The sequence below is a fragment of the Juglans microcarpa x Juglans regia genome, chromosome 8D (genome assembly GCF_004785595.1).
Source record: "Juglans microcarpa x Juglans regia isolate MS1-56 chromosome 8D, Jm3101_v1.0, whole genome shotgun sequence".
Classification (NCBI taxonomy): Eukaryota; Viridiplantae; Streptophyta; class Magnoliopsida; order Fagales; family Juglandaceae; genus Juglans; species Juglans microcarpa x Juglans regia.
The window spans coordinates 22,638,686-22,661,874 of record NC_054608.1 but is presented as its reverse complement, the minus strand read 5'-3'; the positions used below and the strand labels follow the sequence as shown (position 1 = coordinate 22,661,874).

The window sequence follows — 23,189 nt, the reverse complement described above, 5'->3', positions numbered from 1 at the left end:
TTACTATAATTTATAAAACTAAAATAACCTAACTATATCGAAATCATTATAAATAGATAATCATACTTTTGTTTAAATAAAAATATTCTTTTAAAAGGATTCATAAATAAGATTTTGCACTTACTAATTATTCCAAAAAAAAATTCATCAGTATTTACTTAATAATTATTTTTCGATAAAAATATCAGTCTCTAAGAAAATACCAACTTAACAAAATAAACCACACGTCGACGTTCAAATAAAACATACTCTGTAACTCACGTAATATACTCATGATTTCAACCCATAGTACAATAATATAAGCTTATTAAACTAAACACCCAAAAACAATAAATCTGGAAGCATACTTTAAGGGTAAAAGGTAATAATATTTCTATTATTATATTAACGTAAGTTACAATATATATACATGTATACACCAGAAAAAAAGAAACTCAAAAATAGTGCAGTGGCAGCACTTACGGAAATGGGGGAAAGCACGACGGTGTGGAGCTGGCGGTTGGCTACGGCGGATGGGGGGTGGCGCTTGGTCACTGGCTGAGAGAAAAAGAGAGAAAGCGACGAGCAAATAGGCACTCAGTGAGAGGATGAGGGAGAAACCGAGAGGGAAGAGAAACCAACAGAATTTGCGTGTTCTTACCAGGGGACTCGAGGCGGCGTGCGATGGACTGGGTGATGGGATGTCCTTCCTAGCAGTTTTTGTGGGGACAAAACACGGTGGAGCTCTCAATGGAGGGCGGTTGCAACGGCTTGAAGGTGGCTGAAATGCTCTGTTTTTGGATATCTAAAACAGAGGAAACCGAGACTTGCAATAGAGGTTACGGCACGTTGGGCAGCAGCTTCGGGTGGCTGGGCAGTGGGCACGATGGTGATCTCAGAGTGGCTGAAGAACATGAAGAGATAGTAGCGGCACTGAAGTTAGGTCAAGGATGCTCAACACAAATATATGTATGCTATAAGAAGGAAATAAAACCTAACGGAAAAAGGGAGGAACGGACCTGCATGGAAATGGAAATGAGAACGTGAACATAAACGACATAAGGCGTGAACCCGTGCGACAGTTTATGGAGTCGTGAACCACATGCATGAGTGTTAGTGGCTGGGTCTCACATCGTCCCCCCCTAATAAAAATTCCGTCCTCGGAATTTTGTTATCAAAAGTCAAAACCAGCTTCAAAGAGTTGTGGGTACTTATCTCGCATTTCTTCCTCCAACTCCCAAGAAGCTTTATTAGTAGCATGATTCTTCCACATTACTTTAACCAAAGGGATAGTTCGAGTCCGTAACACTTGTTCTTTCTTTTCCAAAATCCGAATTGGTTCTTCCGCATAAGTCATATCCTCCTGAATCTGAAGTGGTTCATAGTCAATAATGTGCGTCGGGTCAGGAATATATTTCCTCAACATGGAAATATGAAATACATTATGCACTCCCACAAGTGCCGGTGGAAGTGCTACTCTATAAGCCACTGGTCCAATCCGGTCACGAATCTCAAATGGCCCAATATACCTTGGGCTCAACTTGCCCTTCTTTCCAAATCTCATAACTCTTTTCATCGGTGCTATTCTCAAAAATACTTTTTCCCCAACCTCAAACTCTAACTGACGGCGTCGTTTATCCGCGTAACTCTTTTGTCGGCTTTGAGCTGCTTTCATTCTAGCCCGAATGACATCTATCTTCTATGTGGTCTGCTGGGTAATCTCTGGCCCCAAAAGTTTCCTTTCACCTACTTCATCCCAATACAATGGAGATCACACTTTCTGCCATACAAAACCTCGTAGGGTGCCATTCCAATGCTAGCCTGGAAACTATTATTATAAGCAAACTCGACCAATGGTAAATGTTGCATCCAAGTTCCCTAAAAATCCATCACACATGCCCTTAACATGTCTTCCAAGATTTGAATAGTTCTTTCTGACTGTCCATCTATTTGAGGGTGAAATGCAGTATTGAAATTTAACTTAGTACCCATTGCCTCCTGTAAGCTTCGCCAGAACTTGGAGGTGAAACAAGGGTCTCTATCCGACACAATGGATACCGGTACCCCATGCGACCCCATTATCTCCCGCACATACAACTCGGCTAGCTTGTTCAGTTTATAAGAGACTTTAATGGGTACAAAATGAGCAGTTTTTGTTAAGCGATCCAAGATCATCCATATAACATCTTGTCCGTTCAATGCTCTCGGTAGGCCTGTCACAAAGTCCATGGTGATATGCTCCCACTTCCACTCTGGAATCTGGATTGGTTGTAATAATCTTGCTGGTCTCTGATGCTCCGCCTTCACCTGTTGGCAAGTTAGGCACTGTTCCACAAATTTAGCAATTTCTCTTTTCATGTCATTCCACCAAAAAGACTCTCTCAAGTCCCGATACATCTTGGTACTCTCTAGGTGAACTGTGTATAAGGAACGGTGTGCTTATTCAAGAATTACCCTTTTTAGTTCTTCATTAGTTGGCATGCATAATCTACCTCTAAACCTTAAAACTCCATCCTCGGAAACGCTAAAGTCAGATTTGTCCCCCCCGTTCTCGACTTCTTCCACTAGCTTCACCAACCCTAAATCCACCTTCTGAGCAGCTTTGATTCTATCTATTAAGGTTGGTTGAACTATCAAACTAGCCAAGAGAGTACTTGTATCAATAGTGATAACTTCAATACCGGCTCTTTCTAGGTCCATTAACAACCTATGTTGCGTGGTAAGGGCTGCAACTGCTGGTCCCATAGACTTCCTACTTAAGGCATCGGCTACCACATTAGCCTTGCTTGGGTGATAATTGATCGTGCAGTCATAATCCTTGATCAACTCAAGCCATCTCCTCTGCCTCATATTTAATTCCTTTTGGGTGAAGAAATATTTCAAACTCTTGTGGTCTGTATGAATCTCGCACTTTTCCCCATATAGATAGTGTCTCCAATCTTAAGTGCGAAGATGACTACCGCAAGTTCCAGATCATGTGTGGGATAATTCTGCTCATACGCTTTCAGTTGGCGTGAGGCGTATGCTATAACCTTCCCATGTTGCATCAGTACACAACCCAAACCAAGCCTTGATGCCTCGCTATAAACTACAAATCCACCTCTAGCAATGGGGACAGTTAACACCGGAGCTATCACTAATCTCCGTTTCAACTCCTGGAAGCTTTCTTCACACTTTGTTGTCCATTCAAACTTATTATTTTTCCTGGTGAGTGCTGTGAGAGGAATTGCTATCTTGGCGAAACCATCAATGAATTGACGGTAATAACCCGCAAGTCCCAAGAAACTTCTAACCTCATGAACGTTCTTCGGTGTCGGCCAATTAACCACTGCCTCCACTTTTCCCGAATCCACTGAAATGCCATCTTTCGAAACTACATGCCCCATAAATGCAATTGAATCAAGCCAAAATTCACACTTCTTCAATTTAGCAAACAACTTTTTATCTCTGAGTGTCCCAAATACCAGTCTCAAATGTTCCTCATGCTCATAATTGCTTTTGGAGTATACCAATATATCATCAATAAAAATAACCACAAACTTATCCAAAAATTCATGGAACACCCTGTTCATCAAATCCATGAATACTGCTGGGGCGTTAGTCAGGCCAAAAGGCATAACCAAAAACTCATAATGGCCATATCGGGTCCTGAAAGCCGTCTTAGCCATGTCTTCTGCCCGGATTTTTAATTGATGGTAACCCGATCGAAGATCAATCTTTGAAAATACCTGAGCACCCTGGAGCTGATCAAACAAATCATCTATACGAGGTAGCGGGTACTTATTCTTTATGGTCACCCGATTAAGTTCCCTGTAATCAATACACATCCTCATCGATCCATTCTTCTTCTTCACAAAGAGAACTGGGGCTCCCCAAGGTGATACACTGGGCCTGATAAAATCCTTGTCCAACAAGTCTTGCAATTGCTCCTTGAGTTCCACTAATTCAGACGGTGCCATCCGGTAAGGTGCTTTAGAAATGGGTGTTGTGCCTGGGACTAGTTCAATAGCAAACTCTACCTCCCGCTCGGGCGGGAGCCCAGGTAAATCTTCTGGAAAAACCACTGGATATTCCCTTACAACGGGTATCTACTCTATCTTTGTAACACCCCGTTCCCGAAAAGACATTTTAGAATTTTAGAGGAGCCAGTGTGCTACTACTAAACTTGAACTTAAAACTTTTCCTTTTTAACAATGCACCAGATGCGAAAGATTTCCATAAAATAACAAACTTCAATAAATACTGAAAATCCAAAATAAGGTCTACGGAAGCACTTTAGAAAAATACGCAAGTTTCATGTGCTTATCAAAATAATTTATTTAAAACCTTAAACCATAAAAAAAAAAATCATGGCATAATCTGTCTAGGCCTCTACCTCACCTCCTTGGGTCAAGTTCTGTCCTACAGTCTCGTCTTCATAAATGTCATCACCTGGGGTGGTTTAAAAACATAAAAATAAACTAAAATGAGTCGAATACTCAATAAGCAACACATCATACAGTAAACATAATAAACATAAGGTTTCTTAAAAAGCGTGCATATTCATAAATACATTCATAAATAACATGAATATGAACATTAACTTATCTTTCACTTGTTATAGGCCGTTACCCACTGTTGACCCCCGTGAGTTAGGGTTAGCGAATCTAAATAGATTCTGATTCCGCCCGTGGCCACGGGTTGTGGAATCCATACATAAGGAAGACAATACTGGGTGTACTACCAGCATGCACGACCTGGCAATGCAATATGCCCATAACATAGGTACCGTTTTCATATCATAACATAGGCCGTTACATATTTTATCAAATCATACTTGCATACTTGTCATTTCATAGATTTCAAAAGAAATCACATACATATCATATCATATATTTCAAAAGAAATCACATACATACTTGTCATATCGTATCCTAGATTTCAAACGAAATCGCATTCTTTCATAAACGTCGTGATACATGTTTCATCGCATAAAAGTCATGAATTTTCATAAATATTTTACGAAATAACTCTCTCATAAAATCATGCATTTCCTAAATAATTTCAAGAATAATCTTTCACATAAAATCATGCATTTCATAAATAATTTCATGAATAATCTAAATAATCTTTCACATAAAATCATGCATTTAATAAATAATTTCATGAATAATCTTTCACATAAAATCATGACTTTTTCATAATTTTATCATGTTTTGGGTACGTAAAAAGGGGCTTCCAATAAAGGGATACATGCATAATATCTTTTATAAAAAGACAAACAACTCACTGTACATACGCGTAAGGATATGATCATGCTACTTACCTTGCAATGCTAATCCACTATTTTCGGCACGAAATCGGTCGCCTATAAAAATAAACACATATTTTGCATAAATGTCTAATTAAACAAGTGATTCTATTTAAAAACCTAACTTCTAAAATAGTCTATATTTTCTAAACCTAAACACTTCCTGACACTAAAATATCCTTACCCGTTAGTCTTAATTAAACAAGGATATTTTTGGAAAACAACATACTGTACAAGGGCATTTTGGGAAAATAAAAATAGAGGGGCATTTTTGTAATTTAACTAACCAAAAAAAAAGATTGATTTACGGTTTGCATGGATTCGGGTTGGTTTTACGCGTGAAAGGAAATGCATGCAATCAGGTTGGGGGGTGCGATGCTCATCGAGAGAGGAAGCTGATGCGCGGCGGCTATGGGTGGCTGGGGAAGGACCGGAGACGCGACTGGGTTGTCTGGGCAGTGGTGGTATGACGCCGAGAGGAGGAGAGCGGGAGTTCAGTCAAGCCGCAAACAAACCGAGAGAAAGAGGGGGACAACGACGATCGTGGGTTTACCGGGATGGAGTGGGTGTCACTGGGTTGTGCTGGTCAGCGTGTTCTGTGGCTGAGGGTGGTTGGGCTGTGGCTTACGGTCGGAGAGCTCTGTGCTCTGTTTTTGGGGGCTAAAACAGGGGAGGATGGCAACGGGTTGATGGCTTTTCCAAGGGCAGGCCGTGCAGTGGTTCTGCTAGCTGGGCTATGGGGTGGCCAGAGGGAGGAGCTGCGTCGTGGTTATGGAAGGAGGCCAAGTGTTTATGCTCTTTTGTGGGGCTGGGGTAGTGCTAACGCACGGTTTCCGTCGTGCAGGTGGCTCTCGATTTCTTATTTCCTGGACGTGGCCTGGAGGCCGTGCATGAAGTGGGGGCAGCGACAAGGGGCTTAGGGAGTGCGGCTTGCAGCTTGGGTTGGTGTGGAGAGAATCATAGTGCGGCGTGGGGAAGAAGGCATTGGTTTGGTTTCGGCTTGAGGCTGGTTGTTCACGCTGGAAATAGACGCTCGGATTGGACACAATAAGCCTCTATATATAGACCAATGAAAAGCCTAGGTAAAGATAAAGGAAGAGACGTGCATGAGCATGAGCATGTGCATGCGGGTGGATTAGGTTTGGTGCGTGTTTCAAATTCAAAGAAGAAAAAAATCCGGTAGAGAGGAGTTGTATTATGAAGAGGATTCATGGGTTTGGAGGGAAAATAATAATAATAATGGAGATTTAACTCTAGGTTTATAAAAAAATCGTCTGATAATTTGCTTCAACTCATAAAAAATTTTATCTGTAATTTTATTTCTAAATACAAGATCGGGCCGTTACAATCCCCCCTCCTTAAAAAAATTCCGTCCTCGGAATTTGCTAGACCTCAACAACCAACGTACTAATTCTCCAAAATTGTAAACGTCGATAACGGATTCGATTATAAGCCTAAAGTAATTTGACTAGACGATTAACTGAACTCCACAAAAAGTAAATAAGACTCCACATAGAACGATAAAACTCTTCACATGCAATAATAATCTTAAATAAATCGTAACCTAAGACTCTCCAAAGTTCAGATCCTAACTTCTATAATTCATGCTGAGATAGAATTTTGTTATCTATAGCACCTATAATATTTCCAATAGTCGTCATGAATACTACAACTTACATAGCTAATATTCCAATCAAAAATCAATATTTCTAATTGAGGAAATTAGTTACCTGTGTTCTCATTGGCGGGCGCATTGGTGCCACGCAACTGTGCCAAGGAGAAAACTCGAGCTGGTGCCATATACTTCTGTCCGTCTCTTGTAGCTTGAGTAGTAACTATGTTCTTCCCAGGACAGTCTCGAAGATGATGTCCTTCCTTCCCACACTTGAAACATGCTCCGGTTCCCATCAAACATTTCTCTGCATGCCTCTTACTACACTTCCCACACATGGGGAGCCATCCTGTCTCGCCTTGTTGTGGTCGTTGTGCATTATCCTGAAAAGGCCTCTTATCCCTATGTGATGCTGGTTGGAGTTGTTGCTGCTATTGTCGCTTCCTTTGATTATTGTAATCGATACTTTCTTGAATGTCTTCTTCCGCAATGGTAGCACGGGTGACCAGTTCCGTGAAACTCCGAATCTTGAGAGTACGTACACGCTCCCTAATCCTGCGATTCAGACCGCGCTCAAACTTTTCAGCTTTCTTTTCCTCATCTGGAATTAAGTAACTGGCAAAACGGGAAAGCTCCATGAATGTCGTAGCATACTGTGCTACCGTCATTGATCCTTGAGTAAGGTCTATAAATTGGCGAGCTCTCGACTCCTAAAGAGTTCGTGGGAAAAAATGATCCAGAAAGATTCTCTTGAAATGCTCCCAAGAAATGGGGACTGCTTCCCCTAATTCCAACTGAACCAAAGCCCGAGTCGACTTCCACCATTTGTTTGCCATGTCAGTCAAATGGTAAGTGGCATATTTCACCTTCTGATCATCCGTGCAATAGAGCACTTCTAAAATCTGCTCCATACGTTCAATCCAGCTTTCCGCATCTAAGGAATTCAATCTACCATCGAAAGTAGGTGGGTGCTGGTGGGAGAACTATTCTAATATGCATCCTACTTGTGTGGTTCTACCCACCACCATATCACCATTGACCATCCTTTGAAAGAAACGTGTTGCTGCAGCACCGAGTACTTCTGAATTATCATCTTGTACAGTATTGCTCTCAGAGGGGGGTACACGTGGTCTTCTTCCACGAGGTGCCATTCTAACATGCATGTTTTAACAATATCAATCAAAAATGAATTCAACTACTAAAAGAAAATTTATAACATACTTACTGTAGAGTAGAACTTGCCTTGGGAGACCTTGGCCTAGACATTTCTTTCCTTCATTTTTTATTTTCCAAAAAAATTATTTATTTATTTATTATTATTATTATTATTATTATTATTTTAAATTCAATGCAAAAGTTTTTCTATCTCTATTTTGAAAAGTCTACAGAATCTTTCAACCTGTCTCTGATACCAACTGTAACACCCATTTCCCGAAAAGATATTTTAGAATTTTCGAGGAGCCAGTGTGCTACTACTAAACTTGAACTTAAAACTTTTTCTTTTTAACAATGCACCAGATGCAAAAGATTTCCATAAAATAACAAACTTCAATAAATACTGAAAATCCAAAATAAGGTCAACGGAAGTACTTATGAAAAATACGGAAGTCTCATGTGCTTATCAAAATAATTTATTTAAAACTTTAAACCATAAAAAAAATAATCATGGCATAATCTGTCTAGGCCTCTACCTCGCCTCCTTGGATCAAGTTCTGTCCTGTAGTCTCGTCTTCATAAATGTCATCACCTGGGGTGGTTTAAAAACATAAAAATAAACTAAAATGAGTCGAATACTCAATAAGCAACACATCATACAGTAAACATAATAAACATAAGGTTTCTTAAAAAGCGTGCATATTCATAAATACATTCATAAATAACATGAACATGAACATGAACTTATCTTTCACTTGTCATAGGTCGTTACCCACTGTTGACTCCCGTGAGTTAGGGTTAGCGAATCTAAATAGATTCTGATTCTGCCCGTGGCCGCAGGTTGTGGAATCCATACATAAGGAAGACAATATTGGGTGCACTACCAGCATGCACGACCTGGCAATGCAATATGCCCATAACATAGGTACCGTTTTCATATCATAACATAGGCTGTTACATATTTTATCAAATCATACTTGCATACTTGTCATTTCATAGATTTCAAAAGAAATCACATACATATCATATCATATATTTCAAAAGAAATCACATACATACTTGTCATATCGTATCCTAGATTTCAAACGAAATCGCATTCTTTCATAAACGTCGTGATACATGTTTCATCGCATAAAAGTCATGATTTTTAATAAATATTTTACGAAATAACTCTCTCATAAAATCATGCATTTCCTAAATAATTTCATGAATAATCTTTCACATAAAATCATGCATTTCATAAATAATTTCATGAATAATCTAAATAATCTTTCACATAAAATCATGCATTTAATAAATAATTTCATGAATAATCTTTCACATAAAATCATGACTTTTTCATAATTTTATCATGTTTTGGGTACGTAAAAAGGGGCTTCCAATAAAGGGATACATGCATAATATCTTTTATAAAAAGACAAACAGCTCACTGTACATACGCGTAAGGATATGATCATGCTACTTACCTTGCAATGCTAATCCACTATTTTCGGCACGAAATCGGTCGCCTATAAAAATAAACACGTATTTTGCATAAATTTCTAATTAAACAAGTGATTCTATTTAAAAACCTAACTTCTAAAATAGTCTATATTTTCTAAACCTAAACACTTCCTGACACTAAAATATCCTTACCCGTCTTAAATAAACAAGGATATTTTTGGAAAACAACATACTTTTTGGGAAGATAAAAATAGAGGGGCATTTTTGTAATTTAACTAACAAAAAAAAGATTGATTTACGGTTTGCATGGATTCGAGTTGGTTTTACGCATGAAAGGAAATGCATGCAATCGGGTTGGGGGGGTGCGATGCTCACCGAGAGAGGAAGCTTATGCGCAGCGGCTCTTGGTGGCTGGGGAAGGACCGGAGACACGACTGGGTTCTCTGGGCAGTGGTGGTATGACGCCGAGAGGAGGAGAGCAGGAGTTGAAGCCGAGAGGAGGAGAGCGGGAGTTTAGTCAAGCCGTAAAGAAACCGAGAGAAAGAGGGGGACAACGATGGTCGTGGGTTTACTGAGATGGAGTGGGTGTCACTGGGTTGTGCTGGTCGGCGTGTTCTATGGCTGAGGGTGGTTGGGCTGTGGCTTACGGTCGGAGAGATCAGTGCTCTGTTTTTGGGGGCTTATACAGGGGAGGATGGCAGCTGGTTGATGGCTTTTCCGAGGGCAGGCCGTGCAGTGGTTCTGCTAGCTGGGCTACGGGGTGGCAAGAGGGAGGAGCTGCGTCGTGGTTATGGAAGGAGGCCAAGTTTTTGTGCTCTTTTGTGGGGCTGGGGTAGTGCTAACGCACGGTTTCCATCGTGCAGGTGGCTCTCGATTTCTTGTTTCCTGGACGTGGCCTGGAATGGGGGCTTAGGGAGTGCGGCTTGCAGCTTGGGTTGGCGTGGAGGGAATCATAGTGCGGCGTGGGGAAGAAGGCATGAGTTTGGTTTCGGCTTGAGGCTGGTTGTTCACGCTGGAAATAGACGCTCGGATTGGACACAATAAGCCTCTATATATAGACCAATGAAAACCCTAGATAAAGATAAAGGAAGAGACGTGCATGAGCATGTGCATGCGGGTGGATTAGGTTTGGTGCGTGTTTCAAATTCAAAGAAGAAAAAAATCCGGTAGAGAGGAGTTGTATTATGAAGAGGATTCATGGGTTTGGAGGGAAAATAATAATAATAATGGAGATTTAACTCTAGGTTTATAAAAAAATCATCTGACAATTTGCTTTAACTCATAAAAAATTTTACCTGTAATTTTATTTCTAAATACAAGATCGGGCGTTACAATCTTCAACTCCTCTTTTGGTGTTTCTACCAGACATGCTAGGAATCCTTGACAACCATCTCGTAACAATTTCCCAACCTGAACGGTGGATATCATGGGTGGATGCATCCTCACTTTCAAACCTGTGAACCGAAATTCACTTTCTTTTTGGGGTCTAAAAATCACTTTTTAAAACAGTCTATGCTGGCTTGGTAACGAGCCAGCCAATCCATACCCAAAATTACATCAAACCCGATCATGTTAAACCCTATTAGATCTGCTGGCATCGATCTTCCCTCAATTGTTACGGGAGACCCTGGTAGAAACTCGTCACATACTACCGAATTTCCTGTTGGGGTCGCGACCAGTAACTTGGACTTTAACTTTTTGGTTTCTAAGGTGCAAAGTCGAGCATATGTCATAGAAACAAACGAATGTGTAGCTCCCGAATCAAATAACACAGTCGCATTATTAGAAAACAAAGAAAGAGTACCTGTGGTCACAATCAACATCATTCATGAACTAAAATTTCCAAATCTTAACCTCAATCTTCCAATTAATATCTTCAAACATAACAGAGAAGTCATACCTGTGATCACATCATTCTTATCTTCAGCCTCTCCAGATGTCAGGGCAAAGACTCTTGCAGGTGCAGTAGTACGTTGGATGTTGCCTCGAACTGTCCCTTCTGCCCTAGGTGGTGGTGGTGGCCTGTTGCTATCCAATTGCAAAGCCAGTCCCTGAGATAGTGACCCGATTTGCCACAACGATAGGATAGTCCCGCTTCTTTCCTGCACACTCCAGCATGTACTCGGTTGCAAGTCCTACATTGATATGCTTGTTGGGTGCCCTGAATAAGCCTTTTTCCCGAGCTATTACCTTCATTTCTCTTCTTCCATGGCCCTTGATCCCTACCCGAGGATCCTTGTGGAGTAGTTCTCTTTCTTGTTTCTTGCAATTCCACGCCCCTCTTAATATTTTGTTCTACTAAAATTGCCTTGTGCACTAACTCCGAAAAACACTGCATCTGCAGGACCATTACTCGTTCATATATTTGGAAATTTAGGCCTTCTTCAAATTTCCTGGCCTTCTTCTCTTCATCCAGGATCAAATATGGGGGGAAACGTGATAACTCTGCAAATTTTGCAGCATACTGGTGTACCGTCATGGTCCCTTGCACCAAGTTAGCAAACTCTCGGGCTCTAGCTTCCCAGTCTACCCTCGGAAAGAAACGGTCGAAGAAGTTTTGCTTAAAGTGAGGCTAGCTCACTACTCCAGTTCCATCAGCTTCTCTGATGGCTTTCTCAGAGTTCCACCATCTCTTCGCTTCTCCAATTAATTTAAAAGCTGCAAATCAAACTTTTTGTTGATCGGTGCACTTCAAAACACTAAATATCTCTTCATTGTCCTGCATCCAATCTTCAGCTGCATTGGAATCGCTTCTTCCATCAAAAGTGGGGGGATGGGTACTATTAAATTGTTTGAAAGTGCATCCTCCTTCACTATTGTTACGTTGACGACCCCGAAGGATTCTGTGCGAGATTGTCTATAAGTTGATGCGCTGCTGCTCGTAGTACTTCGGAAGAACTCGTATTTGCTTCCCTCCCGTTATTGGTTGCATTCAAATATGACACATTTCGTTCTCGACGACGAGGTGGCATCCTGTAATAAAGAGAAGCAAAGTATGCGCAAAAGTAATAATGATTAATCTCCACAATCCAAAACCTTAACACCATCAAATCTATTAAATAACAAGTCTCCAAAAATCAAACCAAACCACAAACAACATGGATTCAACTCATAGACCTGTAAAATCCTATACATCGAGATCATTCCTAAGGTTTGGGAATTTTGGGACCTCAAATACCTATAATGTTCTCCCTTATAGCCTGCTCCAAAATTACATCCAATCTGAAAATGATTTCTTGAAGCCTATCTATACCCAAAATCTTACGCTCTATAGTCTACAAAATCTCAAACCTCTGCTCTGATACCAACTGTAACGCCCCGACCCCAAGGATTTGGAGAGTTAGCTCATATTACTTGATAATCAACTCCAATAATACTTTTAAATAAACCAGAGTCTCCATAACATATTAACCTATTTGTTCAGCACAAATATTCATGTTCCTACTTAAGGGCACATCCGTGGTGTGTCATGGATATACATAAACTTTTTTCCATAAAGACTAGAAATACTCATTACTCAACATACAAAAGTCACATAAAATATCAACGCTACCAAAAGACCCTTCAAAAATCATTGTACCCTAAGGCACTTGGTCTTCTATGATCCACAAAACTTGCAAGTACCCCTTATTCCTGATTCTCAACTATTGCATCAAGATTATCTGAAACATATTATAAAATTAGGGGTGAGTTATCAACAACTCAATAAGCAGAAAACATATACTAGTATGTAAACATGAGCCTTTTCAGAAAAATTCAGTATGCAGAAACAAAAACATTTTATTTTTATATGCAGATCTCAGAAAAACGTGTTATCAGAAAATCAGAGCGAGTTTTCAATATTTTCATACTCAAAATCAACAATTCATATTTAAGGATCCATTTCACATTCAGAAACGCTTTGGCATAATATAACTGAACATCTTAATCTTATCATCTCATATCATATACAATGTTTAACCCCTGTGGTAGGGTTGTGCTACCCCAATGGCCAAACCAGGCAGTATCATGTGGCGAACCTCCCCTTTTTCAATCTCGAAGCCCCGAGTGTGCACACAGGAAAGAATACATAAAAAGACCACTTTGTTTCCAAAGTGAGTGCACTCCCAACATGTATGTAGCATCTAACACATCAATATCACAAGTTTAAACCTTCAGTTCCTAATCAAAATTCGTTCCACGAAGTCAACCTAAGATTTAAACCCTAAACCCTTTCAAAATTATTTCTTACAGTCCACTGAACAAGCCTACCAGAACTGAAATCTCAAAAGTCATACAAATCGTTTCATTAAAAAAATATGCAAAAATCTAAAACCTCAAATCTCCGAATATTTAGTCCATAAAATCTGAAGAATCTCAAATCTCCAAAGTTTCAAACTCAACAACTAGCAACCATCCTGAGATCTTAAACTCAGTCAAATGTTCTAGGGAAAGAAAACAAAATATGTATAGACAAAATATAAATACCAACTAAAATATTTTAAAACAAGTGAAAATAAATAAAAGAATCAGTAAAATCTAGAACTTGTTTTAACCATTCTTAGCCATATCTTTAACCAACTCATATACTTCATCCTACCATCTAGAATTGTAAACCCGACATCGCTCTAAACAGTCTTACGTCTTAGAATCTAAACCTCAAAAATCTAAGCCTTAAATTAATCTTCATAAATATTATCTCATATATTCCACAAATTAAGCTTGTTGGATCTAAAATCTCTAAACCTCAAAATCTCAAAACTCAATCATAAAGTCTGCAAAACTCAAAACCTTAACTCTCATCAATCACCTCATTGTTGTATGCAGAATCTCAAACCTGACTCTGATACCAACTGTAACGCCCCATTCCCGGAGGTCTGGAGAGTTAACTCTTAATACCTAAAATCAACTTAAAGAATACAACTATAAAATCTAGAAGATCCTATAAAATATTAATCCATTTAACCAATCCAAATATCTAAGTTCTTCCATGGGGACAATAAAAAAACTCTCAATAACATAAATTAAAAACTCTCCAAAACTCAAAATTATCCTTAACTCATCAAATCAAAATACCCAAAAAATAAAATCAGTTTACTAACTACGACTCTCAAATAAGCAATTGTACCCTCAGATACTTATTCCACTTCGATCATCACACCTTGTTAAAACTTCATACTCTTGCTCTCCAGCTGAACCACCAAAATTATCTGAAAAATATATGGAGATAAGGGGTGAGTTATCATGAGCAGAGAACATATACCAGTGTGTAAACATGAGCATTTACAGAAATCATAATGCAGAACAAAACATTTTCATTTTCAGAGTGCGGAAGCAAAACATGTTATCAAAATAATAGAGCAAAGATTTAGAAATAATTTCATTAAAAAATATCCTTTGGCATAGCATAAATGATCATGATCATCATCAGAACATCATATCAGAACAGAGGCCATGTTTAACCCCTGTGATAGGGTTGTGCATTTGCAGATAGCCAAACAGAACATAAATCACTCTGTCACTAAGGTGTGCACTCAAAACAGATACCCCTGTGGCGCCCCCAATCCCCCTTATATAAATACACAGGGATTGAGACACCAGGATGGTGACAACACGGTCACACATCCCAACGAAGTGACAGTGTGTGTACATGCAACAGTGTACAAATAAAATAACGCAACGGATAGTCAACTAAGTACCAGAATTTATTTACAATTAAACATCAGTAAAGATTTAAATAGCAGTTATACAGTCATCCATAAATAATTTACAATAGTTCCAGATAAACAAACGAGTGATCCCAGATCACTCCTTAGGCGGAGCCGTCTCCTCAGTCTCGCCCTCCTCCTCCTCATCTGCACCAAAATCTGCGCTACCACAAAATGGTATCGCAGGTAAGTATGACCCCAAATAACAACGTAATATAAAATGCATTAAATGCAACTAACATGCATGCACATGATGAAATATGCATTTTTCCACAAAACATCATTTTCCCCGAAAATGATAATTTTTCAACACACGCCAAAATCCCATTTTGGCCCAAAATATCCGTAAAACATTTTCCCATAAAATGATTTACCCAAAAACCAACTCGCACTATTTTCCTAGAAAATAGTGCATTAATTCCAAATGCACCATGCATTATTTCCATATGCACCATGGCCTCCCCTATGGACCATCCGCACGTCCTGGCTTCGTAGCGGTGCTCAGTTCCGCGCCCAGCGCGTACATGGCCAAGCACCCACACTACGCAACGAGCGATGCCCAGTTCCGCGCCTAGCGCGTACGTGGCCAGACATCCTCTAGTCCCCGCCAGCAGAAGGACCACGGAGTTGGCACGAGACCATCTCGTCCGATCCCATTGTCGCCCGGCGACAATCCAGAGGACGTTACTCAGTATATTCCGCTCCCGAGTAACCAGAGGAGCTCCACCGAGATAATACCCCATCTCGGCCTGGGGTCGTGATACACACACACCCAAAAATAATATCACATAAAATCACAGCCTTTCAAATCACACATGAGCATGAATGCAATACACGAAAACCCAGTTTTCTTTACAAACATGATCATGCATGAAATAATGATATGAACATGCACCAACACTGATCCAACATCCATCCAGAACCAATCCCAACAAATCCAATCAAAACAACTCATCAACAACCAAACCAAATAAACCAAACCAACCAAACAACTCACATCACAAATCCATCCGACCCCCGAACTCCTCGGACTCAGTCCGGCATGCCAAAAATACAGTAAAATGGGTTAGTTCAAAAATACATTTAAATTACGAAAGTTCTTTGGAGAAATACTTACAATGCTATATAATAATTTTCCGAGGATCACGAAGTTGAAAAAGGCGACGTTTGAGCAACACCACAGTGTAAAATACACTGTGGCTGTGGGTCACAAATACCAACTTTCAAACGGAGGCAAACGAAGACCCAAGATTGATAGGGTAGGGCCTAGGGAGGTCGGTGAAGCTAGTGGTGGTGGTGGTTTGCCGTGGGTGGCAGCGCAAGGGGTGGTTTTAGGCCAAAAATGCACAAATCGGAAATGTAGATGGTGGAGCTTCACCGGTGACGGATCGGAGCTGGGGTTGGGTCCAATGGGTTGCCAAGAGGTCGGGGATGAAGTGGTAGGAAGATGGTGGCCAATGGCGGTGCGACGGCGGCGCAACGGCGGAAAGTGTGCCGCGGCTTCGTGGGTTTCGTGGGCTTCGTGGGGGCTAACGGCGGCACGAACGGAGGTGTTATTGGTGGGGTGAGGTCGCCGGCGGCTGGGGAAGCTAGTGGGCTGGGCGGTGTCGACCACCGCCAATGCACGGCGGCGCTGGTTGGTGGAGAAGAAACGGACGCGGGGAGAGAGAAAGAGAGAGAGGGTTGGGTCCGCGCGCACGGGGGAGGGGAGAAATAAGGAAGAAGAAAAAAAGAAAAGAAAGAAAAGAAAAGAAAAGGAGAGGAAGAAAAATGGAGGGAAAAGAAATGAGGTCCAATCCTCATAACTTGGGTCACAAAAATGATCCAACGGAAATGATTTCAAAACCTCAAGTTAAATAAAATAATTTAAACGTAATGGTAAAGTTAAATTGAAATAATTAAATCTCACAGTGATTAAATAAATAATAAAAGTAATTTAAATGCATAACAATAAATAAATATTAAGAAAGCACATAAAAATTAATTTTCACCAAATTAAAATCATAGAAATAAACTCATTAAAAATCCAACCAATTTTAAAATAAGAGAATAAATTTTGATTACATGAAAATAATTCCCTCAGAAAAAATACACTAAAATACGGGGTGTTACATCCTCCCCCCCTTAAATAAAATTTCGTCCTCGAAATTGGCAAGGTCAACATTAAGACTAAGACAGGAATAAGATTCAACTAAGAGCAGACTAAGAACATACCACCAAAATAGTCCGGCAAGGCCACTCTATAAGCAACAAACCCAACCTTCTCTACGATCTGAAAATGGCTAACATATCTTGGACTAAGCTTTCCTTTCTTACCAAAGCGCTTAACGCCTTTCATAGGAGAGACTTTAAGATAAACCCAATCACCTACTTCAAAGGATAAGTCTCTTCTTCTTGTATCTGCGAAACTCTTATGGCGACTTTGCGCTTCCGCCATTCAGTCCTTATAAACTGAACTTGATCATTCATTGAATTCTACTATTGGAAACCTAATAGCCACTTTCAAAGTTAACCATCAATAACAAATTGCACAACCAAATGATTAATCTCTAATTACAAGTATCTTCTCAAAATTCAAGTCACCACTAATTCTTCAAATCAGCACAATTTGAACTCCTGACTACAACAAAAATACCACGCTTCTGCTGCGCACTCTGATATTCGCCACATGCATAAAACTTACGTCCTCATGAAACTAACACCATCGAGTACAAGGTGGCTCCATTCCTACTAACCAAAACTCTTATCACAATTTGGTATAAAAAATACTCTCTCCCAAAACCACGAGTTATAACTCAAATTCCTCAACTAACTCCAGCTGCCTTGATCAAAATCAAATTCCATAAAATACATCCATGATCATTGACAGAAAATCAATATCAAACAACCTCAACATCTCAAATTGACAATAAGCAACCTCAACCCAAAATACATTCATCTCATCTACAATAAGAAGCATACTTTAAAAGACTCAATTCCAACCTAGCGAATCAAAAAGAGTGCCTAGAGACTTCTACCTAACAACCTAAACCTGAAAGCTCATCATCTACATTCTAAACAACATCTAATCTAACGGTGACTAAACTCACAACGAACCACCATCGACTACACCAAAACATTAACAAAACTTCCTTGGTAACTTGACCACCTATTTCTACTCCAATAAGCTAGTATTAACACAACTAGTTCCTTCAATAACACACCACTAATAAACCTCAAGGCAAGCCCTACTGCTCAAATCATCCATCCACCAAAAGCCAATGCAAATCACCCAAGGATTCTAATACTTGATTAACTCACATACTTGATCATATTATCCACTGTTGATGCCTAAGCTTTAACTTCGAAGATCTTATCATACACCATACATGACATCCCATCAATCTCTCTTCAAGTTAAATAACAATGTCTTTCATTCAACCAACTAGATGCTCAAACTCCAAAAGAAAGTATATCCTCAAAAATTTAAATTCCTAGGTGACCTCAAGTCACAATTAATTCCTGAAGATAATCACAATAACTATTCCCAACCATGATTTCATTGAGTAACCCACTCGACTACACACTTCGATCAACTCACCAAAAACTCCAAGCCAAGGTCTCTTAAATTACTACTATTGTGTCGACTCCTCTTCCACACCTACCAAAACCACTTCTTTCAAAACAAAATGAGACTAGGACCTAAACTCTCCGAAATATGCATAAATACTCACCACTACCATGCATCGATCACATGCACCCTTAGCCAAAACCAAAAATGCTCCAAATGTGCAAGTGATCATCATTACCATTTCCATCACTAAACCTATATCCTCGAAATCAATAAGAATCATTTCTTAAATCATCACCATCTATTATCCTTAAAATTGATATGGATTAAATCATTAACCTGTCACTGTAACCTCAAGCTAAAAACAATTATTAACTGAACTAGATCAACATCTTCCATCTCCAAAGAAATTCTCCCCTAAAAAAAAATTCTCATATCAGTAACTTAACTCAGATCAATCCTATTTTAATTCAGCCCTTCAACTCTGCAATTCTAAAACCTTAACCCAGATATAAATCATTTCCTGAAATCCTCAAGATCGATGAACTTAAATCTAAAACATTCGCCTTATAAAACTTGTAAATTCTAAAACCCCAAATGTTATCAAATTGCTTATCGAGGTCGGCAAGATCAAAAACTTCTAATCTAAGTAATCCCTTAATTGCTTGTTGAACCTACCAGCTTAAATCTCATAACTTATTTTCTAAAAACTATGGGGCCTCAAACCTTAGATGAACTCCTCATAAATCTAACCTTGAAATCCGTTGAACTTACAACCTCCTACCCCAAAGACTCATTACCTAAATTCTACGGAACCTAAATCCTCAATTATCCTAAGCAATTAAAAACTATTCCCCTCCTTAGCAGCAACTTGAGTACCAAATCCAAAGAGTTCACCCAGACCCTGATGTTCAAGCCTTGATATTAAAACAACCAATCACCAAGAGTTCAGGCCTACTATACCAATGTTTAAGCCTAACAATGGCCTTCTCAGTCGTACCATCTTCCTGTCATAACATAACCCTTAACCCGCCTTTCAATTTCAAACAAAACAAAATAAAATAAAATTCCATAAATAAACAACATACGACAAAATGCATAAAACCAATGAAGTAGTTCACAATAAAATAAATAAAACAATAAAATAATCCGACATAAAATAAAACAATTAAATTAAAATGACATACAACAAAATAAATAAACAACAAAATTATTATACAATAAAATAAATAAAACCAATAAAACCATACTCAATCAGAGGTAAACACTAATTAAAGCAATAAAATAAAATAAATCAAATAACATCAATTAACATAAAATAAAATAGCAATAAACTCATAATATAAAATAAATAACTTAACTTACATCACTTAAACAAAAATTTTATTATTTTAAAATAATAATAAAAATAATTTTCTGGTACTATCCTAAGGGACATGTGGTTTTACCCAGAGCCGAACTGCTCTGATACCACCTGTGGCGCCCCCAATCCCCCTTATATAAATACATAGGGATTGAGACACCAGGATGGTGACAACACGGTCACACATCCCAACGAAGTGCCAGTGTGTGTACATGCAACAGTATACAAATAAAATAACGCAGCGGATAGTCAACTAAGTACCAGAATTTATTTACAATTAAACATCAGTAAAGATTTAAATAGCAGTTATACAGTCATCCATAAATAATTTACAATAGTTCCAGATAAACAAACGAGTGATCCCAAATCACACCTCAGGCGGAGCCGTCTCCTCAGGCTCGCCCTCCTCCTCCTCATCTGCACCAAAATCTGCGCTACCACAAAATGGTATCGCAGGTAAGTATGACCCCAAATAACAACGTAATATAAAATGCATTAAATGCAACTAACATGCATGCACATGATGAAATATGCATTTTTCCACAAAACATCATTTTCCCCGAAAATGATAATTTTTCAACACACGCCAAAATCCCATTTTGGCCCAAAATATCCGTAAAACATTTTTCCATAAAATGATTTACCCAAAAACCAACTCGCACTATTTTCCCAGAAAATAGTGCATTAATTCCAAATGCACCATGCATTATTTCCATATGCACCATGGCCTCCCCTATGGACCATCCGCACGTCCTAGCTTCGTAGCGGTGCTCAGTTCCGCGCCCAGCGCGTACATGGCCAAGCACCCACACTACGCAACGAGCAATGCCCAGTTCCGCGCCCAGCGCGTACGTGGCCAGACATCCTCTAGTCCCCGCCAGCAGAAGGACCACGGAGTCGGCACGAGACCATCTCGTCCGATCCCATTGTCGCCCGGCGACAATCCAGAGGACGTTACTCAGTATATTCTGCTCCCGAGTAACCAGAGGAGCTCCACCGAGATAATACCCCATCTCGGCTTGGGGTCGTGATACACACGCACCCAAAAATAATATCACATAAAATCACAGCCTTTCAAATCACACATGAGCATGAATGCAATATCCACTATTATAACCCGTGGTTGGGCCATATCCACTATTATTACCCGTGGTTGAGCCGTATCCACTATTGTAACCCGTGGTTGGGTCGTATGCCACTATTATCACCCGTGGCAGGGCCTTAACTGAACAGAGCAGAAACATAATCAAATTCAGAATCAGAGAGTCATGCTAAAGATTTTCAGAAATCACGTCTTATCCAAACAAAGTACTGAACAAAATCTTCAGAATAGAACAAATCATATCACAACATAATTTATGCACAAATTTCATATTCGCTCTCTTTTTCAAAGTTCAGAAACAGAATATAAAAAATAAGCTCATGTCTACACCAGTCATGACAGAAAATACTTTCTTCTTAAACAGAATCTCATGAACAATGCAAAACAAATAACTGAGGTAGTTCAACTTTCTTTTCATAACCAAATATGTATATTTTTTTAAAAAAAGTCAACCTCAACTCATTTTATTTTAATGCAGAGTCTAGCATAGGAACCCTGCTTACCTGGACTTAGCTTTTTCGAAATTTCCTTCAAAATGTCGAATAATAATTAATCGTCACCTATAAAATAATCACGTAATTCTCGTAAATTTCTAATTAATCTCATATTTCGATATTTAATCCTAAGCTTCTAAAATAAGCTATTTAATTCCTCAAAACCTAAAATTCCCATAATTCCCAAAATATCCTCATTTTTCCAAAATCTTCAATATCCACTTAATTGATTTCGTACCGAATAAGAATTTAATCAAGCAAGTATTAAAATAAATATTCAAAATATTTAAAATACCAGCAACATTTTATAAAGAAAAAGAATACATTGGTTACTAAAATTTCCATAAAAATAAGTCATGAAAAACTCCTCTCTTAAAAAAAATAGGTTTACTTCCTTTAATTAACAATATTATTAAAATACAAATATAATATTAATTGAAACTTAAAGCAAAACTCATTTAAACAAAAAATAAAAAATAAAAAATAAAACCCTAGAGCCGTAGGAGACATGCATGGGGATGGGAAGAGAGTCGTGCGGGTGAGGAAACTACTAGCTCATAAACCGATAGGTTTTCAAGGTTTAACCAAGCGGCCAGGATTCCAAATAAAAAAAAAAATCATCGATCCATAACATAAAAACCAAAAGAAAATAAATAACCTAAAATTTCAAGCTCAAATAAATAAATAATAATAAAATATCCATAGTCCATCCATACAAATTCTGGGTCTTAGTATTACCTAGACGGCTTGTGTTTGTGTGCATGCCGATGCCCGATCATGTGAATTGATGGGAGTTTCACCAGTATTAGGTTCCAATTAACGAACCAAAGAGTTTTCTTGTTGAATACACATTGGGAACCCACAAAATTAGAGGGAAATAACTCATAAAATGGTGACTTGAGATTGGATGTGGTGGCTACAGATTGGGATTTATTGCATGCTTTTGAAAGATTATAAAGCATTTTTTATACATCAAGATAGGGGATTTCGGTGATTGTTCAATCTCTAACTGGATACTGTAAGATTCTTTGCATTTTAGGGAGATCAATATGTTTATATTTTAGACGTACTTATAAAAAAAAAAATATATTTTTTAGACTTGAATTGATCAAACACTAATGACTAAGCTAAATTCTTCATTCTTTGAGGCTTTGAAGATGTGCTTCCATATCTTGAGCTTTAGTGCACAAGTCGTGGAATCCTTTAAAAGGTTCGAGGTATGGCTGGGCAATTGTGTGTGGATAAATGGGTAATTTCAGCCTTTGTAAATTTACATAGATGTTAGTGTTATGTATTAGTGTTATGAGTTTTTTTTAACGGATTGTTGCTACAGGTATATACATAGTTGTTAGTGTTATGTATTAGTGTTATGACTTTTGTTTTCCCTTGTTGATACATGTATATACAATCAAGGTTCAACATGCAAAGACAATAGAAGTTCAAAGGCTTGCTTTCCAATGAGAGGATTGATGCTCACCTGATTAAGGGTGTTCATCCGGGTTCCGACCCGGGAA

At 38.8% G+C, this 23,189-nt stretch overlaps 2 protein-coding genes across 2 annotated transcripts; both read right to left on the bottom strand.

The window, feature by feature from the left end:
- Positions 1-1,153: 1,153 nt before the first annotated feature.
- Positions 1,154-1,654, bottom strand: LOC121242301. The gene has a single exon (XM_041140187.1). It carries the CDS (start codon positions 1,652-1,654, stop codon positions 1,154-1,156), a length of 501 nt encoding a protein of 166 aa, XP_040996121.1.
- Positions 1,655-10,972: 9,318 nt separating this feature from the next.
- On the bottom strand, positions 10,973-11,958 carry LOC121242300. The gene is made up of 3 exons (XM_041140186.1): positions 11,629-11,958; positions 11,380-11,530; positions 10,973-11,283 (listed from the first exon to the last, which is right to left on the bottom strand). Exons 1-3 carry the CDS (start codon positions 11,956-11,958, stop codon positions 10,973-10,975), a joined length of 792 nt encoding a protein of 263 aa, XP_040996120.1.
- Positions 11,959-23,189: the final 11,231 nt, after the last annotated feature.